General features: G+C 37.4%; 1 protein-coding gene and 1 pseudogene across 1 annotated transcript; one reads left to right on the top strand and one right to left on the bottom strand.

Moving 5' to 3' along the window:
* Positions 1-2,616: 2,616 nt before the first annotated feature.
* On the bottom strand, positions 2,617-9,233 carry LOC109089979 (protein HIRA-like). The gene is made up of 16 exons (XM_042753785.1): positions 9,175-9,233; positions 8,863-9,030; positions 8,563-8,676; positions 7,633-7,703; positions 7,418-7,523; positions 6,780-6,995; positions 6,091-6,176; positions 5,822-5,998; positions 5,570-5,737; positions 5,284-5,488; positions 4,331-4,429; positions 3,916-4,064; positions 3,666-3,827; positions 3,434-3,492; positions 2,886-2,992; positions 2,617-2,753 (listed from the first exon to the last, which is right to left on the bottom strand). Exons 2-15 carry the CDS (start codon positions 8,956-8,958, stop codon positions 2,961-2,963), a joined length of 1,740 nt encoding a protein of 579 aa, XP_042609719.1. The 5' UTR covers positions 8,959-9,030; positions 9,175-9,233; the 3' UTR covers positions 2,617-2,753; positions 2,886-2,960.
* Positions 9,234-12,396: 3,163 nt separating this feature from the next.
* LOC109089980 lies at positions 12,397-18,614 on the top strand (annotated as a pseudogene).
* Positions 18,615-19,156: the final 542 nt, after the last annotated feature.

Below are 19,156 nucleotides of genomic sequence, written 5' to 3'. Positions count from 1 at the left end.
AAAGAAAGTTGTTTATGTTTGACAAGCGTTACATTTGTGTATATGCGCATTGCGATAATTGAATGCTTTTTGTATTAATGTGAATTTTTCTGTATGCGAGAACTGTGGATACTGTGTCATTTTATGAAAGTTTTCACTTGTATGGAGGTTTGATATACAAAAAAGCAAACAAACTTTGAGACATGCCGTTCATAACGTTCATCATTGTAGTTTAAAAGAGAAGCAAAGGTTCAATAGCATTTGATGTCCTTACAATGATGTTGCTGTATTCCATTAGTATTTCCATTTCAATGAATAGAATAAGAAGGACATACTATTAGGCTAGTCATTGGTCTTAGAAAAAATGTAGGATAATAAATCCGGTGACAATTCACCAATATGTTTTCATCAGATTTGTACACTACTGTTCAAACGTTTGAGGTCTGTAAGATTTTATTTTTATTAATGAGTACTTTCAGTCTGCAAGGACACATTAAATACATAAACTTGGCAGTAAAGACTTTTACATAAAAACATTCTATTTCAAATAAATGCTGTTCTTTTGAACATTCTATTTAAGGATCTTGGGGGAAAAATTATCAGAGTTTACACAAAAATATTAAGCATCACAAATGTCGTTCAACTTTATTATTTTTGATAATAATGTGTTCCTTGAGCATCAAATTAGCATATTTCTGATGGCTCATGTGACACTGAAGACTGAAGTAATGACTGCTCCAGCGTTGCCATCACAGGAATAAATTATTTTAAAATACCAAAATAGTAGTTATTTCAAATGGTAATATTTCACAATATTACTATTTCTTTTTTTCCAAATAAGTGCAGCCTTTGTGAGCATAAGAGACTTCTTTCAACAACATTATAAAATCTTACCGACCCCAAACTTTTGAAAAGAAATGTACATCTTTGTTTTCAATCACGCGTCACACTTATAACATCAGGATTCAGAATATATTTCTATCGACTTCAACCATGTTGCAATCCCTAGAAAAGGTTTACAAACAATGCTTTTCTTTTCTTGCCAAACACTCTTTTTCTTGTTAGAGAGTGGTAATTTTGGACCCTTTCGAAACAATCAGATCTCTACTACCACCACCTGCCCAAAACAAGTGACAAAAGTGCCCTGATGTTAGTGATTGATTTTTGTACCACCAGCAAATAAATCACCATACCAGAGAAAAAGGAGCCACAGATTTTAGAATTGGTAAATTGTTTATTCCTTTTTTTTTTTTTTTTAAATCGAAGGTTTACCATTTTCTTGATTTTATAGAAAACGGAGAAAAAAGAAATGGCCTTTTACAAACATTTACAAATAAATGACAAAAGTGGCTGTACAAATAAGAACTGAAGGAGAAAGACAAAAAAGAAAGGAGGCAGAAAGAGTTGGATCACCACTTAAAGCAACTTTTAGTTGTAAAGTAAAAACGCCCAGATTCAAGATGACTGCCATGCAGACTTTGTGCTTGATCAAAATTATCCCAAAATGTGAGTTCACATCCTTTCCTCTTTCTTACCAACGGCACAAAGTTTACAAACATAATTCATTAATGTATTTAACAGATTAATTATTTTTTTAAAAAAGCATCATTATTTTTGCCCATTTTAATTAGTGTCCATGTCTGCGTTAAAGATAGTGCTGTCAGTAAAGCTAAGGCAGACTGTTAGCACATGTACAGGCCAGGAAACACAAGGAATTCAAAGGTGAAATGCTATTTCAAGCGCAGCAATTCGAGCTGATCCTGGTACTCAGTGAAGAGTCTCTGGAACCGTAAGTTCTGACCAATCACAGGTAACACCTCTGTCAACAGATCCCTCTTTCTCAGTCCCTGAAATGGACACAGAAGACAGTACAATCTTTGAAAATGATTTTGAAAGACACCAGTAAATGCAACAACTATACCAATAATAAATCTGTAATTAAGTTCTAGAAAAATTCATACCAGGACTGTCGGCTCCCAGGAGCTGCTACTGGATTTGTGAACTGGTCCCAGTAAATCCTGACATAGTTCCCTTAACCTCATCTCATAACCTTCACAGATACACACAGAGTTATTGTAAATCTGTTCTGATTAAGAAACAAACGCACCTTCATATTAGATGGAATGAGGGTGAATAAATTTTCAGCAAATGTATAGTTTTCGGTGAACTATTGCTTTATTTCGAATGGACCCTCTTGACTCTTTTACCAGCTGACCACCTTCTCACTCACCTTCGTTTTACGAGGAAACGTTGCGTAGATGAGAAGCCAGTGCCTATACTCGCTTGCTGAGAGGAGCATGAGGGCAGAGGAGAGCTGGTTCTCCAAGAAGGCCAGAGTCATTCCCTGCTGCAAGTGGTGAGGAGTCGATGACAAGCGAGATGCCAACCGCCCAGGCGCACTGAGAGAGACAAAAGTGAGACGGTTAAGGCCTGTTCACCCAAAGAACGATAACTATAATGATAATGGGCTATCCCTTTCAATGCTCAAGCTCTTTAAATTAGTAAATTAAATGAGTAATTCCGACAAAATTGTTCTACTATGTTGTTATCATTAAAGCTGTAGTGTGGACTTTTCCCTTTTCTCATAAATTAGTATTAAAACTATATAAAGTGATCGTGAATCTGAAAGCAGCATTAGCAAAGGATGTTACCTTAGATTACGGCCCTGTGTGAGAGCCAGTGGCCCCATGGAGCCCAGAGCATCCTGAGAGGTCAAGCAATTGCGGAAGTCTGCACACTGTACAAGAGAGTCCTGCTTATCTGCGATCAAATTCCTATTAGAGATGTAGAAAAGGACACAAAATATTAGAGGCAGAACAATCATAGTGGCCAGGAAAATTATTGGGATGGTTTCTGGTTGTTACATGTTAAAACTTCACTTAACATATGGTTTGTGTATCACTCACCAGGTCTCCAGTGATGAGTTTGAAGCAGTAAGTTTTGCCATTTGACAGCGACACCAACGGCTACACCTTGCTGAGTCAAAAAGACTGACTTACTGTAGCGTCTGTGCCTGGAGTGAGAAAGAGACGAGGTATTATTATATTTCAATTGATTTATGTTAGTTCATTAGTTGCGCTCCAAATAAGAAAAAAAAAATCCTTTTACTGCAGGTGCGTAAAGCCAAGGAGATAACCGCACACTGAATCAAAAGTCACGTGATACTTCAAAAATCATTCATTGCTAATATGCTAATATATCATGTGTTGAAACAGTTGTTGTGGAAAACCGTGAAACATTTTTTTTTTCAAGATTCTTTGAAGAATGGGACGTTTAAAAGAAATATTATTCCAACCCATGGAACAATAACATCCAATCAATTTCTAAAAACTTTATGAACTGTAGAAATCAAGGGGCTGGAGTTTAGCGAAGAGTCAATTAATAAGGTCAACATAAAGCTATAAAAAGGAGTATGGTCTCATTAATTTATTAAAGAAAGAAAACTAAATCACACCTGATAAGATTGGATTCAGAGATTCATTTTTGACCAAAGCCGTCTGTTTCTGAACATCCCTGCAGAAAAAAGACAATACCAGCCATTTAACATCATGTTAGATCTAGAGCTTTCAGAATTTATGTAAATAATCACTGTCTTTTAAAAAAAAAAAGGTACAAATCAACCTGACTCCTGTTACAAATACGAACACGTTTTTAGCCTCAATCAAGAAATGAGGAAGGGTCAGTACCAGACAGACAGCGTGGCTGATGCCATCAACACCATGACAAAGTGTCCCGAGCAATGTAGTGCTGCCAGGGGGGCGGGCAGCATGATGGATGGAATCAGTCTCCGTCCACATGTAGTGAAGACAGAGAGTGTGCGGTCCTCACATGCTACAGCAACAATATCACTATGAAAAAAAACAAATAAGTTACTTTTAGTCAAGATGTCAAAATCAGGCATAATCCAGTGTGGTTTAACACGCGTTGTGTGCTCACCTGCTCCCGGTTGCTATGGTGATGCGACTGGTCAGCAGCGTGTCCCACTCTCGCCCGTCTCTGCTCCATTTGAGCTGACTGAGACGAGCTCCAGACACCACAGAGACCTCGTTCTCCACCTCCAGATACGCGATAGCGTCTGTACTCACCTAAACACGAAGGTTAAAAAGCCCATGAAATCAAAATGACGTTTTGTGGATTTTAGTCCGTGTTTTTATTATAAGCTGACTTAAGTTCTCTAATAGCTGGGTTATTAACCAGGCAGGTTTTTCATACAGAAATGGTATTGAGTCTATGTTTAAATTACATTACATTTAACACTTTCATAGACATAGTACTTGAGCTTCCTGATTACACATTATGATCTGCTGAGAGCATTCATTGCATACACAGGACTGATATCTTAGAGTCATACCTGAGTGCTAAATGACTTCTGTATGGATGGGGTAGGAAGTTTTAACACCGCTACAGGTGTTATTAATCGAGACGGCTCCTTCTCCGCTGAGACTGGAGTCTATAAGAGAAAAAGTGAGTGAACAGTTTTGTCTTTGATGCGCACTGACATCACATGGGTTCTAATGAAGGACTCTCAGGGTTTCTTATGTGCCATGGTCATTAAGTTAATGGAAAGATAATGAAAGATATAGAGATTATAGTATAGCGGTCATAGTCAACTAGTGTGAATTTTTCTTATATATTTGATATATAATATAAAAAACGTTGTATAAAAAATAAACATACATTTATATACTACTGTTCACAAGTTTAAGTGACAGTTAGATTTCTTTCATTCAGCAAGGACACATTAAATTGATCAAATGTGGCAGTAAATAGATTTACATTTCAAATAAATGTTTATTATTCATTTAAGAAAAAAAAATTTATCACTGTTTCCTCAAAAATATTTAGCAACACAACTGTTTTCAACATTGACAATAATAAATGTTTCTTGAGCATCAACTCAGCATTGATTTCTGAAACATCATGTGGCACTGAAGACTGGAGTACTTCAACTTTGCATCACCAAAGCGATTATATTTTAAAATTTTAAAATAGAAACAAGTTATTGAAAACTGTAATAATATTTCAGAGTTTTTGCTGTATTTTCTGATACACAAATGCAGCCTTGGTGAGTATTACCAAACCCAAACTGTTAAGCAGTACTATGCAATATGTATTAAAAAGCTGTATATACATAAATATTTATTTATGAATATTCATATTCATAAAGTATATGTAAAAACTGTTTCTTTATATACTTAAAATATTTTTAGCAGCTGTGCTTTAGCAGTTACACAGTTTTCACAGATCTGAACAGGCCCGATTAGTCGACTTTGAAACTGTTGTTTTCCAAAGAAGAAATGTCACCTGTGGGAAGGGCTGTGATATGGGCATCATCATTTTGGCATCTTTCCTTGGCCTTCCCTTCTTCCTCTTTTCTACCACCTCTGCTCCCTCCATCTCTCCCTTCCTCTTGGCCATAGATAGCGGTTTCGCCATGATCTTGTCCTCACTATCGCTGCTGGTTTCATCTTTTACTTTTGGCTCCTTCACAGAGCTGCTGTCTTTGACCCTGAGATGGAACCACAAAACTTCAGTTTGGTTTTTAGTTCAGTTTAGAAGAGCACACCAGCTATCATGCAGATTTTATTACCTGTCAAGTGGGGTGATGCCTATAGTGAGGGGTACACTAGTCACCCCTGGCGTGGCCTTTGACCTTTCAGTAAATCGTGAATCCAGTGCTTTCATGGGCTCCATCTTGGAGGCAGATGTCAACAACAGATTCGATTTCATACCGATCGAATTTACAGCTGCAGGTCCACTAAAAGAGAGAAATTCGATTTTTTACAAAGTATTGGTTGAGAGAGAGCGGGGGGAATAGGACGTTACATACATGTAAACTTACCTGTCCTTGTTCTCTTCCGCAGTTTTGTTGGGAGAGGTGGTGGTGGGGTCATGGGAGGGTCGCAAGCCAAGTGAGTTGGCTGTACTGGAATCCGAAGATATCTGAGGGGTGAGCTGAGTCGATGCAGAAGACCCCGGCAAGATTGGGACGCTGTTGAACAACGCTGGTGAGAAATCCCTGGGTAAAAGTAAGAGACATTCAGCAACTGAATGTACACTGTTGTATAGATGAGTGATAATTTTAGACGTGTTGTTGTGTGTGTTCGTTACCCCGTGTCAAGCTGTGCGATGCAGAGAGGTGTGATTCTTCTCCTCCCATCTGGAGTTCTGGTCTCCACCTGCTTCTTTAAGAGGTTCTGTCCCCCAAAAAAAGACAATTTGTTAATAAATGCAGTTCTGCAAACATATCATTTGGGGACAAATGTGGGTAAATCTTCAGGCTCTCTAAACTACTATGCTATGACCATCATGGTATTAAATGATATATACAGATTCAAAGACAGAGAGACAGGCAGATGTGCATGTAAAGTGTATGCAAATTATTTAATGTCACCCACACATTATGTATTTGCATGCAATATGCATGTAAATTATTGCAATTTTACATAACCACTCATTATGTGTATTAGGGCTGGGCAGTATGATCCTGCTATGTCTTTTAGTTCCAAAAAGTTCTTTAGACACTTTTGGACTCTTAAGTCACACATCAAATATATGAATTGAATTTATTTAGATACCTAAATATCAAACCAATTAGCATCCGCAAACAAATTATGCTAGACATGGATTTTAAATATTTGACAGAGCAGAAAACTATACTTTGTATACTTGCAAACCAGCCATAACTGGAGGTGGAAATATGAATAACCAATCATTACTGACTATATTAACCATTTTAATCATTTTAACCGTTTAAAAAAAGACTGCTGTGTGTATGGTTACATATTCGTTCCTCTGACCTTCCTAATGTCCTCCAGGGACTCTCCGTTGAGCACATTGGTGAGTTTGGGCGTCTGGTTCTCAGGACCACTTCCCTGGGCTCCATTGGGGTTCTGGTTCCCCTGCCGTTCCTGCTGATACTTGAGCATTTCTGGGTTCTCAATAATAGTGCTGGAAAGGTGGGATTCCATAGTAATGGCCAGACTCTTTCCATAGATGTTCTGATGAATAGCATTCTACAGAAAGATACACAGAAATCTTATTTCACTCAAAGCTATTAAGCCATTTACATTCTTTAGAAGCAAGCTATTTTTTTAAATGCTGCAACGCTGTTTTTGTCACACTGCATTAAGCAAGCAAAGCCAAATAGCAAACACTCTCCTAGACTGTCTTGTGTATCTCTAAGTAGGACTGGAAAATTGTATAAAAGTTCAACAGTCTGAATGAATGCATTTGCATATTTCAACAAATGGTTCAAAGAAACAATTCACTTATGATTTAATAAATAAATAATAACTAAGTTCAACAGTCTGAATGAACGCATTTGCATATTTCAACAAATGTGTGCAACTTAAGTGAGATTCAACTTTTTTCTGCGAGAGAAACACTGCTGATGCCTTAAATAATGTCGACTGGTGTGTGTGTATATTTTCTCTACCTTTTCCTCTTCATTCAAGGGATCTCCCAGTTCATCCTGCGAGAAATCCAAGAAAGCCACAGTTCCATCCATGGAGCACACCAGGAGTCCCAGCCCATTGAGTGTCCTGAGAGATACGATCCATTCACAATACTCTCATGCATGTACGTTTTTACCCCACTAGAGTGTCTATGATGCTTTACAGAGCTTGGAAAACAGAAAAGCTGTTTTCTTACCATGTAATATCCATAATGGACTTATCAAAGAGGTCATGGATGACCACCAGTGGGCGCTTAAGTGAAGTGAGCTGAAAAACAAGAACAGGACAACTGATTCAAGGTGCGTCATCTTAACATTCAGAAATCACATCCGTACACTGCATGAATGTGACATTTTTTGTCCTCATTGACAGAGAAATACTGTGCAAAACAAGTGAATGAGAACATATTTGATTCTTACAAAACAGCTTTGTGGAGCCTTGGACCAATAAGGCTTCACTGTGGGAGCACTACATGCCAGAGTCCAGCGTAACGGGGCTGACAAAAATGTATTATCATGGTTGCAGCTGGTTAGGACAAAAACTCGTTAACATGACCGAGATGTGATTTATTACTTTAGCCTGTCTGTTTTTTGTTTTACATGAGCATAATTACAAAATTCTTTATACTACCATTCAAAATTTTGAGGTCAGTAAGATTGTTTTAAATGACAATACTTTTTTTGTTACAAAATATTTCTGTTTCAAATGAATGCTGTTGCTTTGAAAGTTCTATTCATCAAACGAACCGTAAAAAAGAAAAACAAACCAGGGTTTCCATAAAAAACATTTTCAACGTTAATAATAAGTTATGTTTTCTGAACACCAAATCAGAATATTACAATGATTTCTGAAGGAACATGTGACACCTAAGACTGGAGTAATGGTTGTTTTGAGTTTTGATTTTTATTATTGGGATTTGTTTTATTTTAAAATATGTAACAATAGACAACAGTTATTTTAAAATTGTATAAATTAAGTTTCCCTCGATTTTGCACAAATTTATAATAAGGCAGACCAGGTTTTCCCATGATCGTAGGAACATATAAACACAGAAATATGCCTTTTTTTTTTCTTTTTTTTTTTGTATTTGGGTTAAACCAAGGGGTGATATTGAAAAGTCTCATACCCATACAGAGAGTGAGCGGTCCTTACTGCCCACTGCACAGCAGCAGTATGGGCAGCTGGGTTTAGGGGTACTGCCATTCTTCTGTTTCTTCTTAAAGATCTTAGGATTGAACTTCTGCAAAGAGATGGAGAGGAATTCATAAACCACTCGATAAGAGACAAGAATGAACTTCTAGTGCTTAGCCAGTTTTAAAAATCATGATTTCATTAAAATAAAAGCAAAACACTACAGCACAAACTACGATGGAGATTTCAATGCATGCTTTTCTGTGAAATTTTACAGATTTGAACAGACACTAACCACCACAGTAACAGCTTTTCGATGACCCACAAAGTCCATGTTGGTTTTCCAGCCATCGCGTTCGATGATCTGAGCTGTGGGCCCAGAATTATTCATGGCATGAGCTGAAACCAGGTACTGGCCATCTGGAGACCAGCTCAGCCTCAGGACGTGTGTGGTGCCGCCACACTGAATCAAAGCAAGAGAGAAGGAAAAAAAGAGAGAATACAAGCATGTAAACAATTTAAAGAAGAAAAAAATAAACAAAACAAAAAAGTAAATACAATCCCTAACTAGCATTTCTGGTGAGCAGCTTGAAGTCTGAAGTCTTACTTCACTGAAAAGGTTTGGTGATGTTTGTCTCCATCTGCCAGTCCATGGTCCTTCCAGACCTTCAGGCTATGGTCATCTGCCTGGGAGGCGATGTACTTTCCCACTGGGTCCCACGTCAGGCCTTTCACCAGCCCTGTGTGTCCCTTTAAAGTCATCACAATCTCTGTGGCATACACATATAAAAGCAAATTCAAAAATGCAGTAGACCAACCTTTGATTCAGAACTGAATACACTGATACAGAAGCCAAACCTTTTGAAAATCCCCTGACAAACTTTCCTAGATACTAGGGTGACCGTGAAAGTATTTGGGCATTTAAGTCAAACTTAATGCCACTGCATTACAAAATATATCAAATCAAGCGGCATCTGAGGAAAAAAAAAAAAAAAAAAAACATGCTAGACTTTTTCCTCAAATCTAAACTGACATTTCACCTGGAAATTCGAGCGTTCCATATAACGATGGTGTTATCCACACTGCAGGACGCGAGCCAGACATCATGAGGTGACCAGGCGACATCCATTACATCTGAATCGGATATATAGAGAACACCACATGTGCTTCACACAATGCCAAAAGTGAAGACAATATCCAGAATCTACATGAGCAGCGTTTTCCCCCTCACCTCCCGTGTGGTTCCTCAGAATCATGACGCATCTCCACTGTTCCACATTAGCCAGTTTACTGCTGGGACCCAAAACACTGTGCTTGGACCTATGAAACTGCACAACAAAAGAACACCCACATAATGCCTCAAAGGCCTGTGCGTGGAATCTGTGGATGCATGTTGTTGGCATCTGTTTGTGTCTTATAAACAAAAAAGACGACAATCTGACGTAGGGGGACCTTAATCAAACATTAATATTATAATAGCATTTTAAAAACATATTTAAAAAAACAAAAAAAGTTTTGAATGTTGGACAAAACTAAATGTTTTAACTAAATCATTTTGACATGTTTGTATTTTTTTTTTTTTTTAATTTTTTTTTTTAAGTAATCCCATTCATTGTGAAGGGAGAACAGACAGCGATACACAGAACGGGTCAGTTTGATTACTCACGCAGCTCTCTTCCAGACCATGACCAGTTGTCGTCTCCTCCTGATGCCAGGTATAAGCCATTATTTGACCAGCGCACGCAATTCACACATGCTGAAATTTACAAAGTTACATAAACATTTAATTAGATGCGGCATCTTCATTAGTGTCAACACATTCTGTCTCCAGCATTCTGTCAGGGCAGTTCACATCCAATGGAGTAAATAAATACCATTTAAGTGACATAAACATAATCTAGACACCATCTCTAAAATATTCTTTTTATTGGTGGGAGCCAATATGTGGTAATAAATGCAACAAAATCGAGTTTGAGGAGAACAATACTCCACAACATGTTTCTTTATTCATATATTTTAATCTTGAATATAGTAGAGTTAAAAAAAACAAAATAATAATTAAGTCATCAGTAAATACCTAAGTGGATTGTCCCATCTGACAAAGCATTTGGGCCAATTCTCGTTCTTTCCTCATACTCCTCTCGAAGAAGCCGGGGCATATTCCAAATGACGGACTTTCCCAGAGTCCTCACCTGTCACGTCAACATTGAAAATATTAGCTACCCCACCGACACATTGGTCAACTAAATCTCGGATGGTAAATAATTCTACCTACTTCTAAGACTAAGCTTCATCTGCTAAAGCTATACTAGAGTCAGCAAAGAATGACAGAGATGTTAAGGGTTTGATTTTCACCCTGGCCACCTGTAGAAAACTAGTTCCATCTGGATGGATAATCAAACTGAGAATATTGGTTTACGCCTGAAAACAAAAAAACACCACGTAGAACACAAATACAGTTGGAAACGCATCTCTAACATTGGTCACAAAAATATGCAATAAGATCAAACAACAAAATAGTATACGATACATAAAAATGCACTGATTCCCCAAAGCAGGGTATATGAAATGCAAACAAGGCCATATGAGAATATAAAATACATACAGAAAAAGTCCACAAGTTTAATTTAAACTTGTTCATTAAGACCAGATCATCTCTTAAATTACACAATTGACTCGGCTCGCTGCTTCATCGACCCATATCAGAGGGTTCTTGCCTGTCGTGTTGCAAACTTCAAATGGGTGGTGTGCACATCATCATATTCATGGGTGGCTTCTTAAGAACCAGCCAAGCTAAAAAAAAAAAAAAAACAACAAAAAAACCAGAAAAAAAAAAAAAAAAACAAAAAAACCAAACGTGTCAGAAGAGTAATCCGATCGTAAGCACAGACCGCAGAAGCGACCCGATTCCGTCTCTCTACACAACAAAAGCGCAAGTTGGAAGCCCCGGATTCCTGCACAAACACACAACCACAGACAGACAAAGAGAGAGTCGGGCTTCTGCTCTTCACCAATTTTGTGATTGACCCAACTCGGCTTCAGAAGCTTTCATCCTTCAACGCGGATCAATTATAAAAACCGCCTTTGCGCTCCCGAGGAGAATCTTTTCCAGCGTCCGCCCGCCTCGCCCGCCTTGTAATGCTGCGGCTCATCCGTTACTTTGTTGCTCAGTTAACTCCAATCCTGTCTCTCGTTCGCTCTCATTCTCTCTCTCTCTCTCTCATCACTCGGTGAGTCCTGACGCTGCGGCGACTGAGTCCGCCGGAAGTTCGCCGTCCTTTTCGAATTCCCTTTGAAACAAAGAAGGAACGTGTGTGTTCCTCGTTTACCAGTAATTCACCTTGTCGAAGCATAAACCAAAGCGATTTACAAATGCTGAAATCACATATACAAAAGCGACTAAATATAGAAGCGCTACATTACATATTTCAGAAGACACCCAATAAGACTGAGGTTCAATACAAATAAAGAACCACGATATAAGCATTTTTGTCATGTAGCATAGTAATGGTATTGATATGAAATAACATGATAGCAAGATGCTATAACTGGTGATAAAACTGAAAGCTGACTTTTTTTAATAGACCCATAATTCTATCTATCTATCTATCTATCTATCTATCTATCTATCTATCTATCTATCTATCTATCTATCTATCTATCTATCTATCTGTTCCAATCCCCATTGTTCCGTTTTGACACGTTTCTGCAGTTCACAGATTCAGCACATTTTATTTGAAATTATTATATAAAAAAACATTATTTTTTTGTTTATAGAGGAAAACGTTTGCCCAATTATAAACAAGGATTAAAAATTTTCATTAAGGACAGTAAAATTAATTGTCATGTCAAATACGCACGTACAGAACTGAGTAATGGTAAGATTACAGAAACCTTTTAAAAACATATTTTGAGTGGAAAAGCTTTATAAAACTATTTTACAGCTTCCCACTGGGTGGCGAGCGCACATCTTTTCATAACGGCTGTGGTGAAGATATGAAATCCAGAAATAGAAATCGAACTACAAAGGAACCGCGGATACAAACCTGCGAGACACGAAGAGGGCGGAGCTTGATGTGTCATAATGAATGATTTGACCACACAGCGCCCTCTAGAGCACATGAGTGCATTTACTTCCATTTGGAACACACAGTTGCCATTCTAGATAGTTTCACTTTCGCAAGCGCGAGACAGGCATGAAAAAGCGAGCCGCAGAAGAAGAACTCACTCAGTTTGTTGATATCAGCAGGAGGTGACAGAACACAGGCTGTCCTGACAGTTTGGCTCAAACTTTCTGTCTATGATTTATAACATCAGTTGACAGGGAGCCATGGGCGCATTAGCTTGTCTTTCTGTGCTGTGCTCGCTGTGGCTTTGCCCGCTGGCGTCCAGCGAACAGGTGGCATTTGTAGAGGCGTTTCTGGAAGACCATCAGCATGTTTTACAGGGTGAGGTGGTCCAGGGGAGTCTGGAGAACGACCCAATGGAAAACCACAGCAAAAACAAACATGATCTCAAAGGAGATCTCATATTAGTAAGTGATCAATGCATGCAAACAGATAACTTGATATTGCAAGTTATTTTTCAGTTCTGAATGTCTATTTCTAGCTCTGGCTGTTTAACTGCTTAATTATATAAAACTAAAGGAAACGAAATGTACATTTTTAAAAAGTAATATCATTGTTTTTCATTGTGGTTTTTTTTTTTCTTGCCTTGGTCTGGCTGTAAAATAAACGATGTATTATGCAATATATTTGAATTTTAACAATTTTATCATGTGGTGACTGTGACTACACTGCACTGTGATACAAAATATTGACATATTTTAAATATATTAAATATATATTGGCTATATAGTGTTAACTTATAAATTAATTTTGTAAATAAAAGCAGCTTTTATTTTAATGATCTGTCTAGATAGTTTCACTTTTCGCAAGCCGAGACCAGGCATGAAAAAGCGAGCCGCCAGGAAGAAGACATCACACCGTTTGTTGGACATCAGTAGGACGGTGACAGAACACAGGCTTGTCCTGACAGTTTGGCTCAAACTTTCTGTCTATGATTTATAACATCAGTTGACAGGGAGCCATGGGCGCATTTAGCTGTCTTTCTGTGCTGTGCTCGCTGTGGCGTTGCCCGCTGGCGTCCAGCGAACAGGTGGCCCATTTGTAGAGGCGTTTCTGGAAGACCATCAGCATGTTTTTACAGGGTGAGGTGGTCCAGGGGAGTCTGGAGGAACGAACCCAATGGAAAACCACAGCAAAAAAAACAAACATGATCTCAAAGGAGATCCTCCTATTAGTAAGTGATCAGTGCATGCAAACAGATAACTTGATATTGCAAGTTAAGTTGTCAGATGTCTTAAGCATCAGTGTCATGCTTCTTTTTTTCTCTCTGCAGATAAAAGACGAAGCTATTAAAACCAACAGTGAAAGCAGTGATGGAAAGGATCCGAACCCCTGGATTGGAGGGTACCTGTCCAGATGGAGGAAGGCACAGTTTCCAGTAACAGCAACCAAGGAGTCGTTTTTGCTGCCTCTGTGGTCAATAAGGTATTCAAAATTGTCATTGTGAAGACTAAAACCATGATGATTAGGAAGTAGACCGATCAAACTGACAGCTCTTCCTCCACAGATGAAGCGTGCTCTTGTTTTGGGCGCATCTGCTTTGATTATACTGGCTTTAAACCAGAATACTGTCCGAGAGGTGAGAGCTTTTTGCTGTTCTGTTCCATAAACCTTCAGTTGATTTCATAATGGTTATTAGATGTAAGAATTAAGAAAAAAAGAAAACTGTTCTTCCTTTATAGATGGATCTCTCTCAGGTCCTCTCAAAGCCAATCATTATCATTCAGACATCAGAAAATGTAACTAAGCTCATCGGCGCACTCCTCAGGTAATCCACAGTCTAGAAATTATCCATTGTCTTCTGAATAAAACAATTTTATACTTTAGGAATGTTTCTTTTTCTATTTTTATTTAATTAGGGGCCTTCATGCAACGGCAAAAATCACTTACAAGTCTTTTCTACAGGACTGTCTGGGTATGATTTTTACTGATATGTAGCATAGTTTCACACGCTTGTCATGGTTCATTATTAGTGTGGGAGTGTGATATATTTAAATGATGTGTCGAAGGGTGCCACCTTGACCCTGTGGTCCAGCTGTGGCCGTTCAAGAGGAGGGTTGTACGGGGAATGGCAAGGGGTCATCTGCACCGGGGAGACCAACTCTCAGGTCCAGGTATGAGCGCTATGAAAGACATATCATATCATCCAATGTTACTGTCATAGCCTTACAGTCCAAAATATTTCAGGACTGTTGTGTAATCATCTTATGTTTCTTAAAGGGATAGTTCACCCAAAAATGAAAATCAAATTTGAAAGGACATGAGGATGAGTGAATGATAACAGAATTTTCATTGCTGGGTAAACTATCCCTTTAATACTTAATGTCACCTGTTTAGTAATTAAAGAGCAGTTTCATTAGACAGCAAGGAGAATTTCTCTTCTTTTTAATTTTAACATTTTTGTTCATCTGTCCAGAAATATCTTCAGCAGCTCTGGAACACTGTTGTTCTGGTGGCCCTGGTCCTCTCCACAGGGGTCATAGTTCATGCACGCTGGCAGTACCAGGACACACCAGTTTAATGATGATTTGGAGGTGAACCCTGCTTTTGAAGTTGGAAACATTTTCAAAAGTTCATGACACTAATGTGACTAATTGAAGAAAGTAGCCATGTTAACTGGAGACTGGAAGGAGATCCATCAAAACATACATTACCGTTCAAAAAGTTTGGGGTTAGTAAGATTTTTTTTCCCCTAAAAGTTGTATTCAAGAAGGAGGCGCTAAATTAAAAAAGTGTCAATAAAGACATTTATAATGTTACAAAAATGTTCTAGATTAGAATTTTCTGTTCATCAAATAATCCTGAAAATTTTTTATCACTGTTTCCACAAATTATATTACAGCAGCACAGCTGTTTTCACACTGATAATTGTAAGAAATATTTCTTGAGCACCAAATCAGCATATTACAATTATTTCAATTATATCAATACAATTATATATTATGTGGCACTGAAAACTGGAGTCAGCTTTTCCCATGACATGAATAAATTACACTTTAAATATATATATATATATATATATATATATATATAATATATATATATATATATATATATATATATATATATATTAGTATATATATATATATATATATATATTATTTATTTTAAATTGTAATGAATTTTCACAATAAAACTGTTTTTACCGTATTTTTGATCGAATAAATGCAGTCTTGGTGAGCAGAAGAGACAAGCTCTTACTGACCCCAAACTTTTGAGTAGTAGTCTATACACTGTACATATTTTATAATATAAATAAAATTCGAAATAAACTCTTTGTCTTACAGTCGGACCTAAAGCAAGACATTTTAAGGAGATTATCAGCACTGAAGACAAGGATATACGGCAACCCAAAGTGAGATGTGACCCAACACAAACTCAACCGGTGGAGACAGACAGTTGTGCAGTTTGTCTGGAGCAGTACAACAACAACCAGGTGACAGATCCTCTGCACATTCTTATGCTTTTGCTCGGTAGAGGTATTCTTCTTTCATAAAGACAGACAGTTTAATCACTGCTCTTTTTGGGTGTGTTTAAGTGTTTGAGGGTGTTACCGTGCCTCCATGAATTCCATAGAGACTGCGTGGATCCCTGGCTACTCCTCCAGCAGACCTGTCCTCTCTGCAAACGTAGCGTGCTTGGTGAGAAATACCATTTGTTAACCATTTCTACTTATTTTTGCTCCATGCACACTGTCAATCACCATTGGCCAGCTTCACCATTAGTTGCCAAATTTAAACTGAACTAAACTGCTATTGTTTTGTTCCTCCCAGGTAATTTTTATTGAGCTGGACCAGGAAGGATTCTGGACTAGGAATTTGTGGAATTGGATTGACACTTCTGATTCAGACTTCTCATGGCAACTAAACCCCTCCTCTGTACTGTAAGGTCAGAATACCTCCATGGTAATGATTTTTGACCTCTCCAAAGACTATAAACCTTGAGTTCCTGACTCAAAAGATTCAGGACTAGTTCCTGATCTTGGGTCAAACCACTTTTTTTGAAGGTAGGTCCTTCTACATGGGATCAATTCTTTTGTGCACAGTTGACTACTTTAGTTACATTTGCTGAACCGACTCAACAATCCACAGATACACGGATTGTGAAGTCAAATGCACAGCAAAAAACAAAAGTAATATTTCAGATCTCTTCAAATTAAGGAAGAATCATACACCCTAAATTCTTAATTTTTTTGTTTAAACAAGGGTAGGCATGAAGTTAGGATAAAATCCTTTAAGAAAATATAAGAAATAGTATTCAAGCACTGCATAAGAAATCTTTCAGTAGAATATAACTGAACATTTTCTTGTGGTATGAGACCAGGGCTGGTGCCCAACCTGACCCTGTTCCACCCTTTTTACAGTTAAATTGTGGCCATGACTCAACTAAGCAAAAATGAGGGAACAAATTAGTACAACGTGTCCACAGTTTACCTAAACATTCAGAATTTACCTAATAATTACCTTAAACATGGGATAAAAGTATCTTAAGTTAATGGCTACAATATCTTTTTTTTTTTTTTCTGCATGTCAAGTTTGGGGCTCTGTAGTGTAGTGCCATTGTAAGTTACGCCCATTGTTTGGCTTTGACAGCTTAACCTCCAGCTCTAGTACTAGCACCAATTGGTGGACATCAGTTCTGTTACTATAAACTAACCATTAAATTGAAAGTTACATACGAGCATCAGTATTCCATACAAAGAGCTGCAAGGATGCCCCATGCCTGCTTGGTGCACAGAGAGCGACTTTTACTATTATTATTATAATCGCTTTTAAAGATAATTTACATGCGTTTTAGAAGTTCAGTTTCTTTTCATTTTAGTTTTGAATTGTCTTTTTGAAATGTCATGTAAATGCTTTAGTCTGAAATCATGTCAGTCGGGTTTTTGCGTAGTTGGACTAATGAACCTACATTCCCATTCAAAAGTTTGGGGTTGGTTTAATAAGAAATTAATACTTTTATTCAGCAAAGATGCAGTATATTGATCAAAAACAGTAAAAACATTCAGAAGGTTCCAAAGGGTGTCTATCTCATATAAATAGTGCTTTTTAAAACTTTCTATTCTTAAAAGAATCCTCAAAAAATGTATCACAGTTTACATGATTTTAAGCAGCACAAATGTTTTCAAAAATTGATTTCTGAAGGACCATGCAACCCTGAAGACTGGAGTAATGGCTACTGGAAATTCAGCTTTGCCATCAGATATCACGTGAAAAAAATATATTTTAAAATATATTAAAATAGACATGGTAATTAGTTTTCATAATATTAGTTATAGTATGTTTTGATCAAATAATAGCAGTCCTGATGAGCATGAGACTTCTTTCAATAAACGTGAAAAAACATCATATAATGAAAAAGCAGTTGTAGCTCAGCTACAGTAGGCCTTGACATCCCCCCCAAAAGTTATGTTCCCCTTTTAATTTTCAGTTACATATTGTTTATTACTAGAACGGATAGATGAAGACTGTAGCTCATCTATGCAAAACCCTGCTGTAGCTTGATTTTAACTGTGCATGTAAATGTACTTAATGACAGAATATAGGAATATGGAATCTCAAGGCAACCAATCGAAGCATCTCATTAAATGAAATCACAATCTATGCTTATGCCAAAATGAGGAATTTCCCCGACCCTAGCTATCATGCTTCAGTCATGATACATGAGCTTGACTCCATGCTATCTCAGGAGGGCATCTGCCAGACAGGTAGACAACCACTACGTCAAATTACAGTAAACACTCACACAAAGATGAACAATATAGAGACACAGTCTTGAGAACAGTATTTATTCATGTTTTATCTACCCATGGTTTGTTTTATTTCAAAAGCATTCTTAAATATGCTTTTTATTACAAAAATGCTTTGAATGTATCTTAGTAAGTAGAAATATGTTTACTCCACATGACAAGAGAACATTGCCTGTTCAAAGTTTTATGTGAAAAAAAAAAGGACATCTCTCTTTTCTAGAATGATAGCCTTTGGCACAATATGACTCATGTTTGAAATCAGACTGTGTATCCAGTCTGTGCAACCCAACCTCAAATGGGGAGATTTCTCAAAAGACTGCTCTGAGGTTAAGTCTTAATTGCTTTCTGAACCTTTAGTGAACTGGAACAGGATCTTATGAGCTGCATTTTTGCTTCAATAGGGTAATGTACCGCATCTTTTGTAGAATTTGTTCTCAAATTTATATTAGATGCTACATTCTCAAACCTGATGTTCCTTTATTTATTTATTGAATTTAACTTAACAGTGCAATAACTGTTTGTACCTCTTCTCTGTTCAATAAACTCATGTGTTACAGGGCAAATTACATGACTCCTTTGCCTTACAACACACTGTTTTCTTGTCATACATTGTTAACTCACTCACTAGCAAAAAAAAAAGATTATCTTGATCCCTTATAGACCACACATCTCTGTGCACTTTACTAGGCACTTCAAACTCAGCCTGTTGATTC

This window comes from Cyprinus carpio, chromosome A5 (genome assembly GCF_018340385.1).
Source record: "Cyprinus carpio isolate SPL01 chromosome A5, ASM1834038v1, whole genome shotgun sequence".
NCBI classification, from domain to species: Eukaryota; Metazoa; Chordata; class Actinopteri; order Cypriniformes; family Cyprinidae; genus Cyprinus; species Cyprinus carpio.
The sequence above is the reverse complement of the archived record's forward strand: the minus strand, read 5'-3'. Positions and strand labels throughout refer to the sequence as shown.